The 20,716-nt window shown below is 41.7% G+C and overlaps 1 protein-coding gene across 6 annotated transcripts in view; it reads left to right on the forward strand.

Moving 5' to 3' along the window:
- Positions 1-20,716, forward strand: part of SFSWAP (splicing factor SWAP) — a 97,735-nt gene that overhangs the window by 66,038 nt on the left and 10,981 nt on the right. For all 6 annotated transcript variants that reach the window (XM_035099207.2, XM_035099209.2, XM_035099211.2 and 3 more), the window contains 2 exons: positions 9,323-9,594; positions 14,385-14,510. In XM_035099207.2, coding sequence (XP_034955098.1) covers positions 9,323-9,594; positions 14,385-14,510 — 398 coding nt within the window. The remainder of the gene's footprint in view (positions 1-9,322; positions 9,595-14,384; positions 14,511-20,716) is intronic.

The raw sequence follows: 20,716 nt of genomic DNA on the forward strand, positions 1-20,716 counted from the left end.
TTCCTCATCCTTAGAAACCGTGTCTTCACACATTCCTGATTTTCAGTGTGGCCGTGTGTGTGTGTGTACACAACCACAAGTGCAGTCAATTTGCAGTGGTACCTGAAACAGTTCAGGTCTGCTTAAGGTACACTGTATGGCTCCATGTGGATGGAGATTTTTTTAAAAAATCGCGCTTTTAACATAGCAACCAGCAGAAGTTATGTTCTAAGCAGTACATTGGAATTATCTCAGAAATGCTGTAGCTAACATATTTGCTAATTATGTAGGTCAAAAGCTCATCCTTTTCTCTTCTTCCCATCCATTCTTGGTGGCTGTCTGTCTCTTACACACACACACACACACACACACACACACACACACACACACACACACTATTTATAATATGAAAACCACCTGGATTCTTCTTGGACTCCATATGGTTTTGACGCTTTTTTTAAACCCATAACTTCTCCCAACACTGAATCACTAGATGTGGTGGAAAGGTACGCTGTGTGGAAAGGTACCAAAATGAAGCACTTCTTATCAGATCTTACCACAGTATTATTGAACTAAAACTAACATTGTTTGTGTTTGAACTGTGTCAGATATTTTTATGCCTTCAAACAAAATATTGATTCCCCTGAGACGACTGATAATAATGTTTCTGTGCTCTAGTTTCTGACATTTTCAGGACTACTTGCCTGAAACAAACAAAACAAAATATTTGGTTTTTGCTTTTGCTGTCACCGCATTTTTGTCAAGAGTAGCCTTTCCTCCTTCTCTGCTCAGGGGAAAAAATCTTGTTTACTCTAGAAGCTGAAACCAGGGCTTTAAGAGGGCTGCAACAATTTTTTAGGCTACTTTATTTCCAAGTTATTATTATTTCCAAGAAAGAAAAATAATGTGGGGAAGGGTTCCATTTTGTCTTTAGAAGTTTTATCACAGTGCATTTTCTGAATTCTGCTGTTGGGGGGGGGAGGGTAAATGAAGGGGTTTTTGTTTTTCCCCTGAACTTTTATATGGATTAATCCTGATTTCTCTCCTGCAATCTGAAAATCAAATCGAAAAGGTATTAGCAGAGCAACCAAGTTGTGCATTTTGTTAACATGGTAACTGTTCAGATAGCTGCTTTGCATTCCTTGGCACCTCTCCTCGTTGATAACTCTGGTCACAGCTAATTTCCACAGGTGGTAGAAGTAATGGAAAGCTTCTATGTGTCTCTGTTATTGTGCGCCCCCCCCCCCCCCCCAGTTTTATACTTCTTCTGCCCTGACTTGTCTCTTGTGCAGTTCTATCAGCTACACTTCAGGGAATAGTTTGGCATTTTAATGAGAGCTTCTGTGCTCCCCTGCCAGATATCTCAGCACTGGGGACCCACTTTGATTCCCTGCCCCAGCCTTTCTTGAGATTCAGCTGTGAAACCTCAGAAAATGCCATTCAAAATACAGGTCATTTTTTTCTGCTCCTTTCATATATTGAAAATCTCTACCGCTTTATCTCAGCTTCCCATTTCTCTGGTCTTCTGCCCTTTTAAGTTTCTAAAATCTGACTTTTTTCAGGGCTGTTCTCTTTGACCAGTTTCTTACAATATCAGTATCTGAAGGGGCTCTGTTCCAAATACTGTTGACAGTAATACTTCAATTTAATAATAAAGTACAAGTCTTTAATACAGTGCTCAAAATGGGATCTTAATCTTTTGATTTCTCATGTTTTTCATTTTTACCATGGTGGTCATGAAAATAAATTCAGTACAGTAGTTTACTACATTTTAGGATTGGATTATTAAATATATCCTCGTTGCATCCAGAAAAAAGCATTTACAGCATTAGTCTGAACTACTTGTTTGATACTCCGCTCCCAGAGAGACTTTGGACTTGTGTTTGATATTTAGTGGGACATAGTGTTTTTTCCAAGAAAAATTTAATAAAAAGGTGCACACAGTCAGTAGGGCACGTCTAAAGTATAGTCCCAGTTGCTATCTTTTGGATTGATGCAAAATCATATTAACAAGACCAATCTATGTAGTTTGAATAATCTTACAGTTTGAAATTATTTCCCTTTTCCTTTGAATAGTAATTAAATGACTCTATGACACTCTGTCTGTCTCTCCCTCCCCCCCCCACCTTTTGCTAATTGCCATAGAGGAACATTCCCCAAACAAAGAAGCATTGAATTTTATGGCATTTCAAATGTACCAGGGCTTTTAAAACTAGAGTGTGTGTCAAGTTGTGTAGTATTAAAGGCATCCTTACTGCAAAAGGCTGTGATTCAGAGCACGATTTGAGGTATGCCTTGAGAGTGCACGTGTGTCCAGTGGAAGTTTTTAGTATGATAAAAAGCTGGAATGCATATTTTATTTTATTTTTGCTATGGTTAATTTTATTTCTTACAAATATACCACTTAAAATGTATATTTATAATTTCATAGTATATATAGTTTCTTGGTTCATATGTAATGGGAAACTGATTTAATTCAGAAGTGTTGAATTATAACATGTTGAGGAGGGAACAGGCCATGCAAATGTGGACCCGAGTGTTCTGGCTCCTTCAGAACCCAGATCTTATTTACGACTATAGACATGATTGCTCAGTACTGTGCAAAAGCAGAGCAAGGATCACCAATACAGCAGGTGCAGATCATGTCCAGGTGAGCTAAAACATTGTTCCAACAGTTGACACGCCCCCTGGGATTCTGTAATAAAAGAGGAGTGGTCTTGACTTCAGCACAGCATGCAGCATGGGGTCTGGGTTTGCGCCTCCAAACAGGAACTTCATCTAAGGCAGGCATCCCCAAACTTCGGCCCTCCAGATGTTTTGGACTACAATTCCCTTCTTCCCCGACCACTGGTCCTGTTAGCTAGGGATCATGAGAGTTGTAGGCCAAAACATCTGGAGGGCCGCAGTTTGGGGATTCCCGATCTAAGGGGCTGGGCTGTCTGTTTACACTGGTGCTTGCATCTCTGTATCCTAGATGATGGAGGAGGTTTCATACTGGACATGGGGTGCTTCCTGGGTGGGGGGCTGGCTTGTCAGCAGAGGTTGGTGGGGGCCAGTAGCATGGCAATCCAGTGGGCCCCTCCTCAGGATCAAGTTACTCACCCACAAACTCACAACTCACATGACTCATAGGGTCCTGATGTGACTCACATTAACCTGCTGGGGCCTTCCCCAGGGACATCTTCGGGCACCTCAACCTGGCCCCCCAGCCCTGTTGAGACAGCCCCTCCAGGACGCTGTCTTGGGATTCATTCATATTTCACGTGAAACCAAGATGCATATGGTACATCCCAACTGAGTTATCTGGGGTACTCAGAATCACCTGCTGACTTTGAAATACTAAATAATAATAAAATTATTGATTGTGGCTGCAAACATAATATTAATAGCAACAATTCAAATCTCTTGTGCAGAACCATGTGGAACATCCATTAAATGCTCCTAAGACATGGGTATCTTTTTGTGTGTTTGCAATTGTGGTTTTAACCCTTCTTTGCAAGGTGAACCTTTCACTTTTTTTTTCAATGTAGGGATGTGCTAGAAGAACCTCTTAAGAGGCGGCTAAAGTTAGAAGTGTTCAATACATCCAGCAATTACCATGTCCTCTTACAGCTTTTTGAAACACAATTTCTTATTGATCCTGTACCTTAGAGGTCTTGCAGAGCTTCAAGGCACACCAGTGGGTAGAATTTCAGCATAGGCCTGAAGTAATTCCAGGGCACAGCTAGAGTAATGGAAATTGCATATCCGCTTTGAAGTTCTCCTTCTGACAACTCTCAGATTTTTCGCATCAGAAGAAGTCAGCACTTTTTGTGAATATTGCAGGAATGTTTGCATTTGTGTTAGATTAGAAAAGGTCACCTTAGAAGACCAACAGACCGCCCATCAGCCCCCTTTTTTCAGTTGACTTTGGAGAGCATTTCCATTCTCTGAATATTAAAGCTAAGCCACAACATTCTGTTATTGCCCAGCTTGGTGGCAGTTGTCTGGAAGGACCAATTCTGCTGCTGGGTGTGCTGCATGACTCCTCAGAATCAAAACCCTTGCTTAAGCAGCCTATTTTCTTCCTTGTTTCAGGCAGTCCTTCCATGTTTAAAAACCACAAGCTCATTGCAGGGGAACATGGGAAGTGCCTTATACGGAATCAGACCATTGATCCATCTAGCTTAGTACTGTGCACACTGGCTGGCAGCAGCTCCCCAGGATTTTAGGCTCGGAAGTCATTTCCAGCCATACCTGGATTTGGATTTGGAAGGTGTGTAGTGTAACAGAGTATTTTGAGCAAAGGGGCGGAAATCCTGACGTTGGAAGGGGGATATAAACCATTTGAGGTAATACAAATATGGTCGAGAGAGAGAAAAACATGTGAATGAGAAGTAATAGATGATCTCTTTATATAGTTTAAAATACATTGTTTTATATAAGATTATTGCAAACTGCTCTGATAATTTTGTATGAATAGCAATCTAGAAATATTTTTATAAATAAGTGTAAATACAAAGACAACTTCAGCATTTGTTACTACTGAAAACAATATGTGCACCAGTGGACTTATTCTGTGTATTCTGCTTATGTCTCAATTATCTGTTTACATTGTCAGCATCTCATATTCTTTTCACTGAAGCCCTTTCAGTTCTGATTCATTGCTTTTAACATTTGTGCCTTCCATTTTTGCTTGTTTTATTTGCTAGGAGCCTCCAGTAAGCCAGTCATCCTGAGATGAGGAGGATAGTTGTATTTAATTCACATGGCAGTGCTGTAAAATTCTTTATGGTCCTTGAAGCAAAATTACCATAGGGTAGCTTTACTACTGTGTGGAGCTCCCCCCCCCCCCGAAGCACGGTCATAAAAAACCACTGTCAATTAGCACTCAAAGAGAGATATGTCTCCCTCATATCTGAAATTTGTCTTTCCATTACCTTTGTGTATTGTCCAACATAATCACAGCTGAAGAGACAGGAGGCAATCTTAGAGCCATCATTTTTAATTGGTTTTCTTTATTGTAAGAGATTCTTAATAAAATTCTTCTAAGCCTTTCCATGTTAAGTAATGCAAGGATAAGATAGGCAAAGTTGGGAAGCAGTGACCCTTCAGTTGATGTCTGACTGCAACTCCCATCATCCCTGACGGTTGTCCATGCTGGCTGGGGTTGCTGGAGTCCAACAACAATTAAAGGGGCCACATGTTCCCCAGTCCTGGTTTATAGCAGATGCATAGAATTTCTCCAGCTTAAAATAGCAGATGAGATCTTAATGGAGCATTTCATAGGGGAGGTGGCTGTTGGAGGAGGAGGAAGGCCTGTAGTGCTAGTTTTTGTTTTTGTAGAGGCACAATGGCAATTTGCAGCTTTCCTGGTACACTATGCTATATTAAATTGACTGGAGTTTAGGGACACTTTATAAATTACTTCTTTATTTTAAAATAGAAAAAAATCCTTCAGTAGCACCTTAAAGACCAACTAAGTTTTTATTTTGGTATGAGCTTTCATGTGCATGCACACTTCTTCAGATACCATAAAAACTTAGTTGTCTTTAAGGTGCTACTGAAGGAATTTTTTTCTATTTTGCTTCGACTCAGACCAACACGGCTACCTACCTGTAACTTCTTTATTTTAAGTTTACAAATGAAAAATATAGGGGGGAATGCAACAAATGCATGTTGCTATGCAGGTGTACTTGGCAGGGATCTGTTAGTGTCTGCAGGTCTCTGAGTTGATGTTCGGTGACAAACCAGGTTTTAGTGTTCCTTAATGGTCCAGTTTGCGCATAGCACTATATCACTTGCATGCACAAACTGGAACGAGGCAGACTGAAGCCTCGGGCTCATAAGCTCCCTTTTCCTCCTCCTACACTGTGTGGATAAGAACTTGGCTAGTATTTCATTTCAGTTAATCTTGGTTTGCTGCCTATGAACAGAGACCATGGTGTTAATCCAGACTCTTGCCAGTCTCTAGTACATTTGTTGAATAATCCCACTGGGAAAACAGCTTTCTTGGTGGCCAAATTTCTCTTCCTAGCTCTCAAGCGTCGTAAGAGTAAAATCGACTGCATTGATGCGGGTTTATCTGTATAGCCTTTCTTAGTGCTGCCCATGTTTCATTTTAGTTTTTAGATGTCTTAGATGTTTTAACTTTGTACTGAGAAATGTATCTTTTCTGACTGACGGTCGAATAAAGAAAGATGATGATGCCAGTCTCTGATCAGCAGGCTTATTTAACTAACCAGAATTTGTGATATGCCCTGGATTTGGTTCGGGGAAAATTTCAGAGGAAAGTGAAACGAAATGCTAGTGAATTGCTGCTCCCAACCACGCAGAAGGAATTGGGAGGGGGAGTGGCCAAACCCTAGGATTTTTTAATTAGTCTTGTTCCAGTTTATGTACTAGCAGTAAAACATGGTTTAGTGTGAAGTGCCAGTGCTTCCAGTGTCAGGAATGTTAGAATGTTCATTTAACTTCACATGGGTGTTGGTTGGATAAAACCATTTCAAGGGTATCTCATACATATTATTATATATTTATACCAGCACAGGTTCATGTTGGAAGATCATTGTGGCAACTGTGACTTGATTGAGGTAGTACCATGTCTAAGTTTAACCTTGTTGCATTCGCTGAACATTAGGTGTCCGTGTGTGTGGACAGGATGGGGGAGAGGCTTATCCTTAGCCTGTCCAGGTAGAAGTGGGAAAGCCCCTTGTATGAAACCCTGGAGAGCTGCCCACCATCAAATGTAGACAGTACTGACATTTTGACTCATTGTAGAAAAGCTTTATATGTAATTTACTTTTTCATCAGGAATATGTCAGCTGCATTGTGAAACAAGTATAACTTTACATTACTATCCCATTTGAATGTGAAGGGTGGTTGAGAAACCTGGTGGTTTTTTATGGGGGGGGCAGGTGAGAAATTACATAGGCTTCTGAAGATGAAACCGTTTATGTGGCTGAGGAATTACTGCTGAATATGTATGCAATGCTTGTGAAAATTAGAAAGTTATATGCTGTCTTGCTGGGTGTGAGGTGTCTCATCAAAACCAGCACATAAAGTACAGATTATTCCTTTTTATTGGGTCAGCTCTTGCTCTCAGCAAGATTGTCCACTTTTCCCAAGCCTTGCAGACTGGCTGCAGCAGATAAATGTTGCTGTGCTTCAGTCCCTTTTAGAAAGTGACCTTGTTAGAATAAGATTGAGAAAATGAGAAGAAAGTAGCATCCAAATGGGAAAAAGGACAGAGTAATAATAATAGTGAGTTTATTTATTTATTTGAGTCTCTTCCCAAAATGTCAAGAAGCAATGAAAGATCAAAATTCAGCAAATACAACATCATTCTTGCCTACCAATACTTTTATCTTTTGTACAGTTATTAAGATCCTTTCCCTCTAGTCTGTCTAGCTCTCAAAAACAACTTGAAAGATGGGTATGTGGAGTAAAAATATTAAATGTGGATCCCATGTTATAGGCTGGTGTTCTAGATGGGCCTTGGGTTTGAAAGAGTGGAAGATAGCTGCACTACATTTATTTTATTTCCTTAAAAAAAATTATACACTCCTTTACAAATTCCAAGGCCGCTTGCATCCTGAAACAATACATTGAGCAGAATTCTGAAAGAAACAGTAATAAGTGAATAAATGTGATTTCAGGAGGTGCTGATTAAGCTTTGTGCCCACTTCATTTCCATTTGAAAGTTGAAAGTGCAGTGGGTATCACAGTGAGGCAGTAGAGCACTTTAATCATTCTGCTCTCTACTCTTGTTTGGAAGCTAGATATCTAAAGTAGATGCCGGATCTACCATTACAAACCTCCTCTGCTTCTTTTTGTAAAGTAACTTCATCTAGCCAGTCACACATTTATCATGTAATACAAAGTCACTACAACAAACTTCCCTGACCTACAATGTAGGAAGGGTGGAGAGATGTCAGCTACTGACTTTTGTGCTCTGGTGTAAAGTTTTGCAACATGTTCGTTACCTGTTAGGACCTCTGCTGAGTTACGCTTCTGACAAGGATAGAAGCTTTTTGTTAGAAATATTCTAGTAAGAGATGTAGATACAACACTGGTGTTATTCCTCTCATCTTAGGTCAAAGTGTGACCCACTTCCGGGTTCCAACTCTTAGGTGATGTCCAATGATTCAGCATATTCAGTTCCTACTTAGTCAATTCTTGTCTGGATACTTTTGACTTAGAAGTGGGAAGCTGAATGTGATGGGGCTCATTGCTAGTGGCAAGCCTTCCTTTTCTTTCTTCTTTGGTGATCACTCGTAGCTGAGTAATATTGTCTTCCATGAACACAATTTTAACAGTGAGTCCGTAAGTGATTGTGGAAGCTAATTCTGGATCTACATGTCCTTCTACAAAGAGGCCATAGGTTTCTGCGCGGGAGTTGATCATGGTGAGGGTTTGCCAAACATGCCTTCCTCTTGGAACTCGCTTTCGTCCTGAGTTTGAGTGTCTTCAGAGTCCATGACATCTTTGGTAAAGGCTGTTCTCCAACTGGAGCACTCGCAGGCCAGTGTTTCCCAATTGTTGGTGTTTATACTACATATTTAAAGATTTGCCTTGAGAGTCTTTAAACCTCTTTTGTTAACCATCAGCATTACACTTTCCATTTTTAAGTTCAGAATAGAGTAGTTGCTTTGGAAGAAGTTGATGTTGAAGAATAGTTGCTTCAACACTGGTGATCTTTGCTTCTTCCAGTACACTGGCATTAGTTTGCTTGTCTTCCCAAGTGATGTGTAGAATTTTTGGGAGATACCATTGATAGAATCTTTCAAGGAGTTGGAGATGGGGTTTATGTAGTCCATGTTTCACAAGCATACAGTAAGGTTGGTAGTACAGTAGCTTTGTAAACAAGCATTTTGGTTTCCCTGCGAATGCCCTGGTCCTCAAACACTCTGCACTTCAATCGGGAGAAAGCCGCACTCGCAGAGCTCAGACGATGCTGGATTTTGGCAGCAATGTCGGCCCTTGTGGAAACATAACGTTACACCATTGAGTTGGTGTTCCTTTACAGGTCATGTGATGGGCCAAATTGTTGAATTGAGCCTGATTTGATGAGCACAGGAACTCAACTTCATTCATAATTAACTTAAAAATCCTGGGCTGACTTCTTCAGTTTATCACTGTTAAATATGCAAAATGTTTCCTCCATCTCCATTCTCAGAGCAGCCATGGAACAAGCAGTCAATAATGATCCCTTTTTACAGTTAGGAGACTTAGGCCAATAACTGGTCAAAGATTAACAAGGGACTGCAGAGGGTTTTTTTCGATTTTAACCTAGACTTCCAAACTAATGTAAATACTGTGTACATATTGACACAATGCTAAAACCTACCCGGCTTTATTTCAGACTGTTGGTAACATGCCGTGTCCCCTGTTGACTGGCATCAGGACATTGCCAACCTTGGAAGCAAAGGCACCTGAAAGGCCTTCAAGCAGAAGCAGAGATCTGCCCAGGGAAGAAGAGCGGGAGAAAAAGAAAAAAAAGCACAAGAAAAGATCCCGGTCAAGGTCAAGGTCGCCTCCTTCCAAATATCACTCTTCGTCTAAATCCAGGGTTCGGTCACATTCAAAAGCCAAGCACTCACTTCCCACTGCCTATAGAACTGTCCGGCATTCCAGGTGGGTTTTCTGAACTGATGTTATTGTTAAGTGCTTTTCTATGCTCATTTCTTTTTCCTCAGAGGTGCCGTCTTTGTGAGGCTGCCATACATGCTATTTATTCACCAGGTTCAGATTAGATTACAATTTATGATGTATTGCCTAAAACTTCTAATGCTTGAAGCAAATGCATGTTTTGTTTTTGTACTTGTGCGCTTGGGCACAGCATAGCCGCCCAGCAGTTTTGCTTTTGCTTTCAGGGGCACAACTTAACTTGGTTTTGTTCCAATAAGTTATTTGTAACTAGTTGGCACACATTTTGTTAGGAACTGGTGTTAAAACTTTGTTTTGATTTGGTTAAACAACCTTTAGGACTAATTTACCTCAAGAAGATCGGGTAGTCTGTGTGTTTGAAAGCTATCAGATTAGATTAAAGGGCTTTTGGAACAAATGGCACTGTGCACAATTCATACCTTGCACAAAGTGATATTCAGAGTCCTTCTAGGGGCATCCTGCTGCTGCTGCTGCTGCTCTTCTTCTTCTTCTTCTTCTTCTTCTTCTTCTTCTTCTTCTTCTTCTTCTTCTTCTTCCTCTTCCTCTTCCTCTTCCTCTTCCTCTTCCTCTTCCTCTTCTTCTTCTTCTTCACTGAGTTACCATGCCAATTTTTAAAGCAGGCATGGTCTTGTTCTAAAAAACAAAACAAAAAACCAACGTGTGGGAATGTGGTGCTATTCGGAACAAGGCGCATTCCTTGCATAACAGAGCCCTAGTAAAGTTTTGTGTGCTCTCAGCATATATTTACCACTCTGTGAAATAGATGTGTTTCATGTTTTTTGACTAAAGCTCCCATCAGCCACAGCCAGCATGGCCCTTGATCAGGGATGATGGGAGTTGTAGTTCAAAACATCTATAGGGCATCAAATTGGGAAAGACTAGTGTACACAGACCTGAGCTAGTCAGACAAATAATACAACCTACAGTAATAAAAGGCAGCTTCCTGTGTTCCAGCGCTAGCATATATGGGGCTAGAGGGCCTCTGGCAGCAAATAGTTCCTCAGACCTCATGCAGCTTCAGATGCACCTTGGAAACCTGATAGCTCTTCGCTTAGAACTACAGTTACAACTGAAGAAGTGTGCATGCACATGAAAGCTCATACCAATGACAAACTTAGTTGGTCTCTAAAGTGCTACTGGACTTTTAAAGGACCACACCACTTTAGATAGAAGTGTGAAAATGTGCTCAAAAGGGTCAGACACAAAGAGAACATGACAAGGGAATGGTTGTACAAGTGCTAAGTCACTTGTTCCCATTGGACCTGTTGCCAGTGGGAAGATATTGGGGGGGGGGGAGAGGAAGCAAGGATCTTGAGGGGTCTGGATTCCTATCTTATATTAACCAGATTCCTCAAAGACCAGGTGCTAGTCTGCAAATCAGACCATATGTGCAGCATATACAGCCCATTTTAATCAACTTTTCCCTGTAGAGATTTTTGCTGCATAACAAAGCCATTCATGGATAGCAAATATGAATTCATTTCGGTAGAAATTTTCGTCCTGCCTTTATAGTGCTGAAGCGCCACTCAGGGCAGCTTACAACAATTTAAAATCAAAATGTCATAACAAAACAATAAAAGACATTTTAATACACATTAAGTATGCTAGCAAGGCAGCATTAAAAATGCAGCCAGACCACAGATAAAAGCATAACCTTTATATAAAACAGAATATACTTAGCAGGCAAAAAGCCTGCTGGAATAAAAATGTCTCTTGTCTTTCACCAGCTGGTAAAGTGAACCTTCTGCATTTCACCATGATACATTACTGTGAGGGAAAACCTCAGGTTTTCTTTCCTTATTACCTTTCTAGACTCATTCCAGCTTTTCCCTATTGGCTCATGCCCCAGCGGAGGATCTGTTTCCCTAACACGTAGGAAAAATGATCACTTTGGGGGCCCTTTTGTTGAGCTGAATCCAGCACCTGATCCTTGTTTGTTTGCTCGGTTGGTCTCACACATGAGCATAAAATGGATCTCAACAATACAGTGGTTTAGTAGCTGTGAACCGTCAGTCTTGGAATACCTAATGCATGGTATCCTGGTTGAGAAAACTCACCGTTAATACAAATAAGGAACATATTAATTATGAATATGTTAATGTTCTTTATTTTTGCTTACAAAGTTTGTTGGCATTGTATGGGTGGGGGCAGAGATAAGATCATAAAAATAAATGGTTACACAGTGAGTGATTTAATTTTGCAGTTAGATTTTACACCTGAAAATCCTCAGGCTACTTGTTCACAAAGTCCCACCTACAGAAAGATACGACACTTGCTCTGGGGGCCTATCTATCTCAGGCTGCTCCTGATAAATGGATGTGGAGGATTGTCGGACTCCCAGGTTTGCATTTCAGTTGAGCCAGGAATTTCATTTCACATTAATTTTCTTTATGTACTTCAGTAATAGATTACTTGCTAAGCCACCTACTCTGTTTACCCAGCTAACAAACCCTGTATAGTAATTAGCAGAGAGAGGCATGATTAAAGGATTACTTTTAAGATTAGCTGATTAGCATAGTTAAAGTTAACATGCTTATTGTCTCGGTTTCAAAGAATCAACTAGGCTAGGGCGCAAAATGGTTTCCCTTTGTTAAAATGGTACAAATTTGTGTGCTGCGTTGCTTCGAAATCCATTCATTTCCCTTGGAGGCAACATATTTTCGCACCAATGCTGCTCCTTAAGATGTAGGATTATATGCCAAATCTTTCCAACATAATAGAACTTTAAACAGACCTTGTTTAGCAACACAATTGAAAGGGAAGGCCTTATTAATATTTCACACCTTATCAAATAATATCCTCAGATTTTATCATGTTAAAATAAGGCTTTTATTCAAGCTAGTAAAAGCAGCTCTTCTCTATTTAATACTGTGGGGCGGGGCAGGAAAGCACCATAGTCAAAGCTGTGTTGGTTTATAGATAGATAGATAGATAGATAGATAGATAGATAGATGATAGTGGGGGGTTTTCTATAAAAATGTTTAGGGGTACTCTCAAGAAAATAACCATTTTATAGTTCAAATCGGGAAAAATAAATACAGTAAATGGACAAAAGTACAAAGATTCACAAAATGTTTACGGGTATGCGTACCCCCAGAAAAAAAGCAGAACCACTTGAAATCAAAGAACATGACACACCTACTTTCGAAATAGCTTCCTTATTTGTCTGAGTCCTTGTAGGCTGAAACAGTTGAAATCACGCTCCCCTTAAAAATTCAGCTGCAGTTGTGGGATCTTAGCCCTTTCAGTGACCCTCTTTAACTTCCCATAGCAGCCCATTTATTACTATTATTATGAAGGTGAAGTGTGTGCATCCATATCTGTGTCCAGTTCTAGGCACCACAGTTCAAAAATGATACTGACAAGCTTGAATGTGTCCAGAGGAGGGCAACCAAAATGGTCAAAGGCCTGGAAACGATGCCTTATGAGGAATGGCTTAGGGAGCTGGGTATGTTTAGCCTGGAGAAGAGAAGGTTAAGGGGTGATATGATAGCCATGTTCAAATATATAAAAGGATGTCATATAGAGGAGGAAGAAGGGTTGTTTTCTGCTGCTCCAGAGCAGCGGACACAGAGCAATGGATTCAAACTACAAGAAAGAAGATTCCACCTAAACATTAGGAAGAACATCCTGACAGTAAGAGCTGTTCGACAGTGGAACTTGCTGCCAAGGAGTGTGGTGGAGTCTCCTCCTTTGGAGGTATTTAAGCAGAGGCTTGACGGCCATATGTCAGGAATGCTTTGATGGTGTTTCCTGCTTGGCAGGGGGTTGGACTGGATGGCCCTTGTTGTCTCTTCCAACTCTATGATTCTATGATATCACATCCCAGAATCTGCAGTGATATAGAGCATGGAGCCATGGCTGAGCAGCATCTGAATGCAGGAGCTCTTAGGCAGCTTCATTAGTGCAAAGATATGACTGCTGAACCCCTTTAGAGGAAAATCCTGCTAGAGCATCAAGGTGTCTGACTGATCTCCAGCTTCTTCAGTCTTGGTTTTTATCCCTCTTTAGCATTACTGCTATCACCGCCCTTCTGTGAAAGATCGGGGATAAGATCAGATTTCCAAGGGATACTGCAGTCACTCTGCAGTGCAGTACATAGCAGCTCCCCCCCCCCCAAGAAAAAAAAATCTTATCACCTCTAGGTTAGCACTGTGAAATAACCGTGTCTGAAATTCTGGAGTGCTGCTGCCAGTCTGGGTAGGCAGTATTGAGCTAGATGGACCAGTGGTCTAATTCAGTATAAGGCAGCTTCCTTTGCTCACCTGCTTAACATATCAAATCACTACTTATAAATCTTAAAATGCATATGGCTTTGGAATCAAATAATTGGGAACTCAAAACAGGTGTGTGTGTGTGTGGAAGAAGGACCCTCGAGAAGCTGACAGTATCTCCAGTGAACAATATGTTGTCATAGAATTGTAGAGTTGTAAGAGACCCATGGGACATGGGTGGCGCTGTGGGTTAAACCACAGAGCCTAGGGCTTGCCAATCAGAAGGTCGGCGGTTCGAATCCCCGCGACGGGGTGAGCTCCCGTTGCTCGGTCCCAGCTCCTGCCCACCTAGCAGTTCTAAAGGACATCAAAAGTGCAAGTAGATAAATAGGTACTGCTCTGGCTATTTGTGGTGTAACAGGATGTACATCTTGTAATGAGGTTTGAAGAGAATGTATGCCTACTGAAATCAGGTAGTGAAATTAAGGCCCATCCCTTCCTGCTCGGGATTTTTAACATTTCCCCCTTCTGCCTCCTGTTCAGGTCTCGCTCAAGATCACCCAGGAGAAGAGCTCACACACCTGAAAGGCGGAGGGAGGAGAGGAGCGTCCCAACTGCATATCGTGTCAGCAACAGTCCAGGAATGAGTAGGCGGCGCACACGTTCCAGGTATGAGGCTGTGTTTCAGTTGAAGGTTTCCCTGGCCTTTTTTTGGCTTTTTATTTCTTTAAAATATTCCTATTTGCAAAGTGGCTTACAACATTGCTTGCTTGTTTGAAATGCCATCCTTCATCTAGGTATCACTGGGAGGTTTACAATATAAAAACACAATGTTACATAATGACAAACAAAACTGCAACACACACACCACACACACACGGAGCTTAAAAGGCCATGAGTAGGTTGATTAGTCAAAAGCCCCAGGAGAAGAGGAATGTTTTTGCCTGGTACCTAAAGATACAGAATGAAGGCACCAGCTGGCGGGAGGGTGTTGCCATCCTCCAGACCTGTCGTGCAGGGCGCACAAGAAGAAAGGCCTTGTATGATTATTGCAATTACTTAAAATAACATGCAACTTTAAAAAAAAATGAATTAATGCAACAGCAGCCCCATTGCAGAAATTTAGCTGTAATGTTCTAAAGCACATTTGTCTTTCGAAATGTTAGAGGTATTCTTCGTTAAATTCCAGCTTGCAGCTGGCTGGAAATGTTGGAAGTTAGGAATCCAAAGTATCGGGGGGGGGGCATGCACCTTCCTAATTTCAAAGTGGTTCCTTGTAACAAGGAACATCACAGCCTTCATAGTCTTTTCTGTGCAAAAGAAGTAAAAAGTACTATCAAACTGGATGTATAGCATCCAACAGTTGCTTGGCAGAGTTGAACAGAAGAAAGGGCCTTATGTTTTTATATTCATCTTGGGCTTATCAACTTCCTGGTTACACAACCTGTGCACTGGATCTATTATAAAAGAAGTGTGTTGTTGAGAGTCCAGCACTGTTCATGTATGTGGTAGATTTGTGAGTAGTCCGGGGGGGGGGGTGTTTCCCCCTGAAGTTGCAGACTGCCACTTTCCAAGCTGTTGATTTTTATATCTGTTGGGGACATCTGCCACTGACAGCTTAAAAGTCCTTTCCCTTTTATAGTTTTGCTAACTGCTGTGTTGTGACTGCATGATTTGCTCTGTGATCTCAGAAAGTAAATAAAAATTATTTTACCCTTTTCATCTTTCTCGTTGTACATAAAAGACCGAAATGGAGGCAAGCAACATGCATGCCACAAAGCTGATGGCTGAGGAGATAATGAGGATAATTAATAATGGCCAAACAATAAATCCTACAGTGGTAATACACATGGTCATAGGAACACATAGCTATGGTTCCTTAATAACACAGGAGCCTACCCATCCCAGTACTCTGTGTGCATTGGATTATCAGCTTTCTGGACAATGTCTGGGTATTTGTGGGTTGCCAGCAGTCTCTTTTTTTCTGAAAAGCTTTGAGTTGCAGAAATCACTTGCCAGTTAACTGGTGGCAAGCTGGAACAGACGGGATAAATATGTGTCTTATCTAAGACATAAATGTGTCATTCACAGAATATCCGCATTTTGAGCATAATGCCAGTAAATTGTCTTAGACATTAAAAATAAATAGAAGTTAGACTTGAGTGCATTCTCTTCATGCTAGGTTGTCAACATACTCTAGCATGAACAGTTTTGTACTCTGAGAGAGGGTAAGCCTTTGGGTAATAAGTGAACTGGCACAAAACCTGTGCCATAGATCTCTCAGAACCCTCCATTTTAATAGTCTCTGACTATCCTGTTACAGATTCAACTTGGTACTGTATTGCATTATATTTGGCTTTCTATCCAGATGAAGAAGGAGAAGTGAAGGCACACATAGGCCCTAGATTGGCTTCCCTATCATAAAAAAAAAGGTAAAGGGACCCCTGACCATTAGGTCCAGTCGTGATCGACTCTGGGGTTGCGGCGCTCATCTCGTGTTATTGGCCGAGGGAACCGGCGTACAGCTTCCAGGTCATGTGGCCAGCATGACAAAGCCGCTTGTGGTGAACCAGAGCAGCACTGTTTATCTACTTGCACTTTGACGTGCTTTCGAACTGCTAGGTGGGCAGGAGCTGGTACCGAGCAATGGGAGCTCACCCCGTCGCAGGAATTCGAACCGCCGACCTTCTGATCGGCAAGCCCTAGGCTCTGTGGTTTAACCCACAGTGCCACCCGCATCCCATTCCCTATCATAAGAGTGCTAAATTTTTCATGCAAATAAATGACCAGAAAAAATGGTTTCCCTCCCTGTAATCTCTGAGAAATGCCACGGGGTTTTACAAGCAGGCGTCCGTGGTAAGCATATACTGCTGAAATCACATTCACCATAGAAACAGAATTAATATTTCCTTCCCTCAACCTTTTCTGTATATTACGGACTACCATAATTATCTGCATATTTCTTGTCGGTACTGCTAGTGCTTGGTTTACTTTTCTCTGTTCAGGTGACGATCCGTCTCAGCATGTGATATATGATTCTTGAAAGTTGCTTCCGACACACTTGAGCATAGAAATCAACTTACTTTAAGTAGGCCTGTTTGGTTTCTGTGCTTGTTGCCTGTTTCCCCTCCTTCGCCCGTGCCCAGATCACACGCAAAGGGTACAGAAAGCCTAGCTTTAAAAAGGTGATGATCTTATGTTAATATATTTTGAAGTTACGTTTTTTTAATTGGAGCGAATGGTGTCTAAAAACTAAACTGCATTGAGGCTTTGGGGGGTGGGGTTTTTTGTCTCATCTGGATTGAGCTTCAGCTTCTTGGCTTTCATCCAGTCCATTACTGAGGCAAGACAATGGTCCAGCATGTCCCCTGCCTCACCTGCAAATATAATGGAAAAGAGCTGTATGTTGTCAGCATATTGCTGACAACATACCACAAACCTCCGGATAACCCCACTCAGTGTTTTCATGTAGATTTTTAAAAGCAATAGGGGATAAAATCGAACCCTGAGAAACCCCACATTGACAGCTTACCCCGTCTGGAAACATTCATCCAAGTAGGACCGGAACTACCACAAAATGGTGCTACTGACCCCTAACTGACAGCTGCTTCAGAAGGGTACCATGGTTGATGGTATCAGAAGCCACTGAGAGGTCGAGGGGAATGCTGTGTTCTTTCCTGTGGCTTATACTTTTTGCTGTTGCTTTCCCAATGAGATGTGAGCTGGGTAGCCAGGCATTGTTATTAATTTGCCACTTGGCCTCCCAATGTACTTGCTTCTGTGTACATCTTGGTTGGTGAACTTTTGACCAAAAGTTTCCTCTAGCTCCAGTGTCAGAGGCAGTATTATTTATTTAAAGGCGTTTACAAGCCTTTTAATATTTAATATCTCTTCAAGTGGTGTAGAAAAATACAAGCATTTGAACAGAAAAAGATTAGAAAACAGAAATCAAGTAATAAAATAGTCTAGTCTTGCGAGTCAGCAAAAACAGTAGGCAAATACGCTACCAATCAAGTGAGGCAACTGCTGGATGATGCTTAATTTATGGTAGAGGGAAGATCATTCCAGTGCAGGGCAATGGCCAAAAATCCTTGTTTTTGTGTTACCGCCCTATGATGTTCCGTGGTGCCACAAATAAAATTTCTTCATAAAATCTCGTACCGTGTCTATCCAGGAGTAGGTGGGCCTTCAGGCAACCTATTTCTGAGTTTATGGTTTAAAATGATGGCAACGAGACCTTGAACACAGCCCAGCAAGCGCACTTCCTCCACCATAAGTGCAACCTGTTTGTCTCCAGATTTACGCACAGCTTTCTGCACCAGCTGCAAGTTTCCAAACCAGTCCCAAACAAAGCCCCCACTTAGAGTGCATTACAGAAGCATAGCTGCCAAGTTTTCGCTTTTCTCGCGAGGAAGCCTATTCAGCATAAGGGAAAATCCCTGTAAAAAAGGGATAACTTGGCAGCTATGTACAGAAGTCCAGTTGTGATGTTCCGAACGCTTGTACAATATCTACACCTTATATTTAAAGCACTATACTATGTGAACAGTCATGGCTTCCCCCAAAGGATCCTGGTAAGTGTCGTTTGTAAGGAGAGTTGTTAGGAAACTCCTGCTCCCCTCCCGGAGCTACAGCAGGCATGGCCAAATTTGTCCCTCCAGCTGTTTTGGGACTACAACTCTCATCATCCCTAGCTAACAGGACCAGTGGTCAGGGATGATGGGAATTGTAGTCCCAAAACAGCTGGAGGGCCAAATTTGGTCATGCCTGTGCTTGAGTATCCAGAGTTCCCTGGGAAGAGGCATTGATTTTTAAACCACTCTGGGAATTGCAGCTCTGTGATGGGATTCGGTGCCTCCTCACTGTTAGCACCTTTGGAAATGTCAGTTCCCTGGAAGCCATTACTGTACTGTTAAAGTGGCTTATTAGTGCTTTAATGGTAAGATGTGGGTGTGACTTTCAGAAAACCTGGGGGCTTATGCAAACTTGCTTATCTAACTTGTTCCTTAAACTATTCTGTCCTCCAAAAACAGCTAATGGGGTGGCTCAGAAAGAAATGTGCAGGAGGTGGTACGCTCACTCCATGGATAGCTCTGACTTTTCAGATTGAAGGTGATCCTTCGGTTAGCAAGTGCTTTTTAAAACAGTTCATTAGTCGGGATTTTAATAGGGGGGACAATTCCATGGAGACAGTTCTTTTCATCTGCTGCAAATACATTTAGAAAATGACACTTTGCAGTTTTTTGCGGGCCCCGTAAAAGCAATCAACCTCACACAATTGCCTCAAGTGTATAGCTTGTAAAAAGTTAGAGCAAGGCACCTTGGCTGCCACAGCTAAGGTTAATACTTGGGGTTGTTCATCATACTTGTAAAAAAAAAAAGGAAAACACAACACAGCAGGCAAGAGAAGTGTAAATGTGTTGAGTTACAGCTTAGAAGGTTGAACTGGTAATCTTAATTAAAAGAAATTTGATGCTGGCAAGTTGTTAGGTTGCTCAGGGTGGCCTGTAAAAAGTCTATGCAGCTGGTCTGTGTTGGGCACCTGGGCAAGTGTTGGAAAACCAACAGAAGAAACTGCAGCTGCCAACCATGTGGAAGATTCAAGCTTTTCTCCCCCTTATCGGTGCAAATGCCATTTTTCAGACAGCCTGCTTATAATCTTGCGTGTGGTGGCAGCTGTACACAATCAGCCGGCTGTGTAAGAAGCTGTCACAGCAGGATTGCTAAAGCAGCTCTAATATGGTTGCGTTGCGTGCTGTCAGCCTGCAGAGTTTCTGGTGTAGGAGCTACTGTTTAGTTTTATTTAGAGCATCATTATGCATGTTCCGCTTCTCCAAAAGGAGTGTTGACACTCTTGGTTCCCAGGACAGATTCTTCAGTTTCTATTTAAGAGAGCATGAGTGAATGATGCTATTCCCCCTCAGGTCTAGGTTCACATTGTGAACTCCTGTATTAGGGCATGTAGCCCAGTATTGCGTGCTCTGATTGGCAGCAGCTCCCCAGAATCTCAGATAGAGACATGACTACACTCCCTGCTGAAATACAAGGGGCATCTGGTTGGCCACTGTGAAAACAGGATGCTGAACTAGATGGCCGTTGTCCTGATCCAGCAAGCTATTATTATGTTCTTATCTCTTTTGGCATTCCACCAGCTTTTGAAGATGTGCCTGTTTACACAGGCATCTCTAATTATTGTTGTTGTTGTTGTTGTTGTTGTTATAACCTGCGCTCCCTGACCAAGGCCAGGCTCAGGGTGGCTAACACCAAGTATATAATACATTAAAAACACAAAATCAAACAATTGATTAAAACACAGCTCAAAATCACAGTAAAATCAGAATAAAATTAAGTGGCCAACCCACAAATCACAGCCATGAAGGTAGGAATATTAAATATTTGCCAGGCCCGGTCACCCATGCTGGTCCCATATGGGCTGATAGAAAGGGCCAAGGGGGCCACTTACATACAGGGTTTCATGGAAAGAATGGGGTCAGACTGGGCCCGGACCAAAGGCCTAGCGGAACAGCTCCATCTTGCAGGCTCCGCGGAAAGATGTCAAATCCCACAGTGTCCTATTGACCTGAGTGTCCTCTTTTCATTTATGTGCTGTTTTTAATGGGATTGATTTTTTTAAAAAGTATTTTAATATGGCTGCTAATTTTAATCTTTTGAGTGGAATTAGAACAATAGAATTATAGATTTGGAAGGGGGTGACCTGAGGGTCGTCTAGTCCAACTTCCCACAATGCGGGAATCTCAACTAAAGCATCCATGACAGATGTGGCTACCCAACCTCTGCTTTAAAAATCTCCAATGAAAGAGAGTTCACAACCTCCCAAGGGAGACTGTTCCACTGTTGAACAGCTCTTACTGTCA

This window comes from Zootoca vivipara, chromosome 17, assembly GCF_963506605.1.
Source record: "Zootoca vivipara chromosome 17, rZooViv1.1, whole genome shotgun sequence".
Classification (NCBI taxonomy): domain Eukaryota; kingdom Metazoa; phylum Chordata; class Lepidosauria; order Squamata; family Lacertidae; genus Zootoca; species Zootoca vivipara.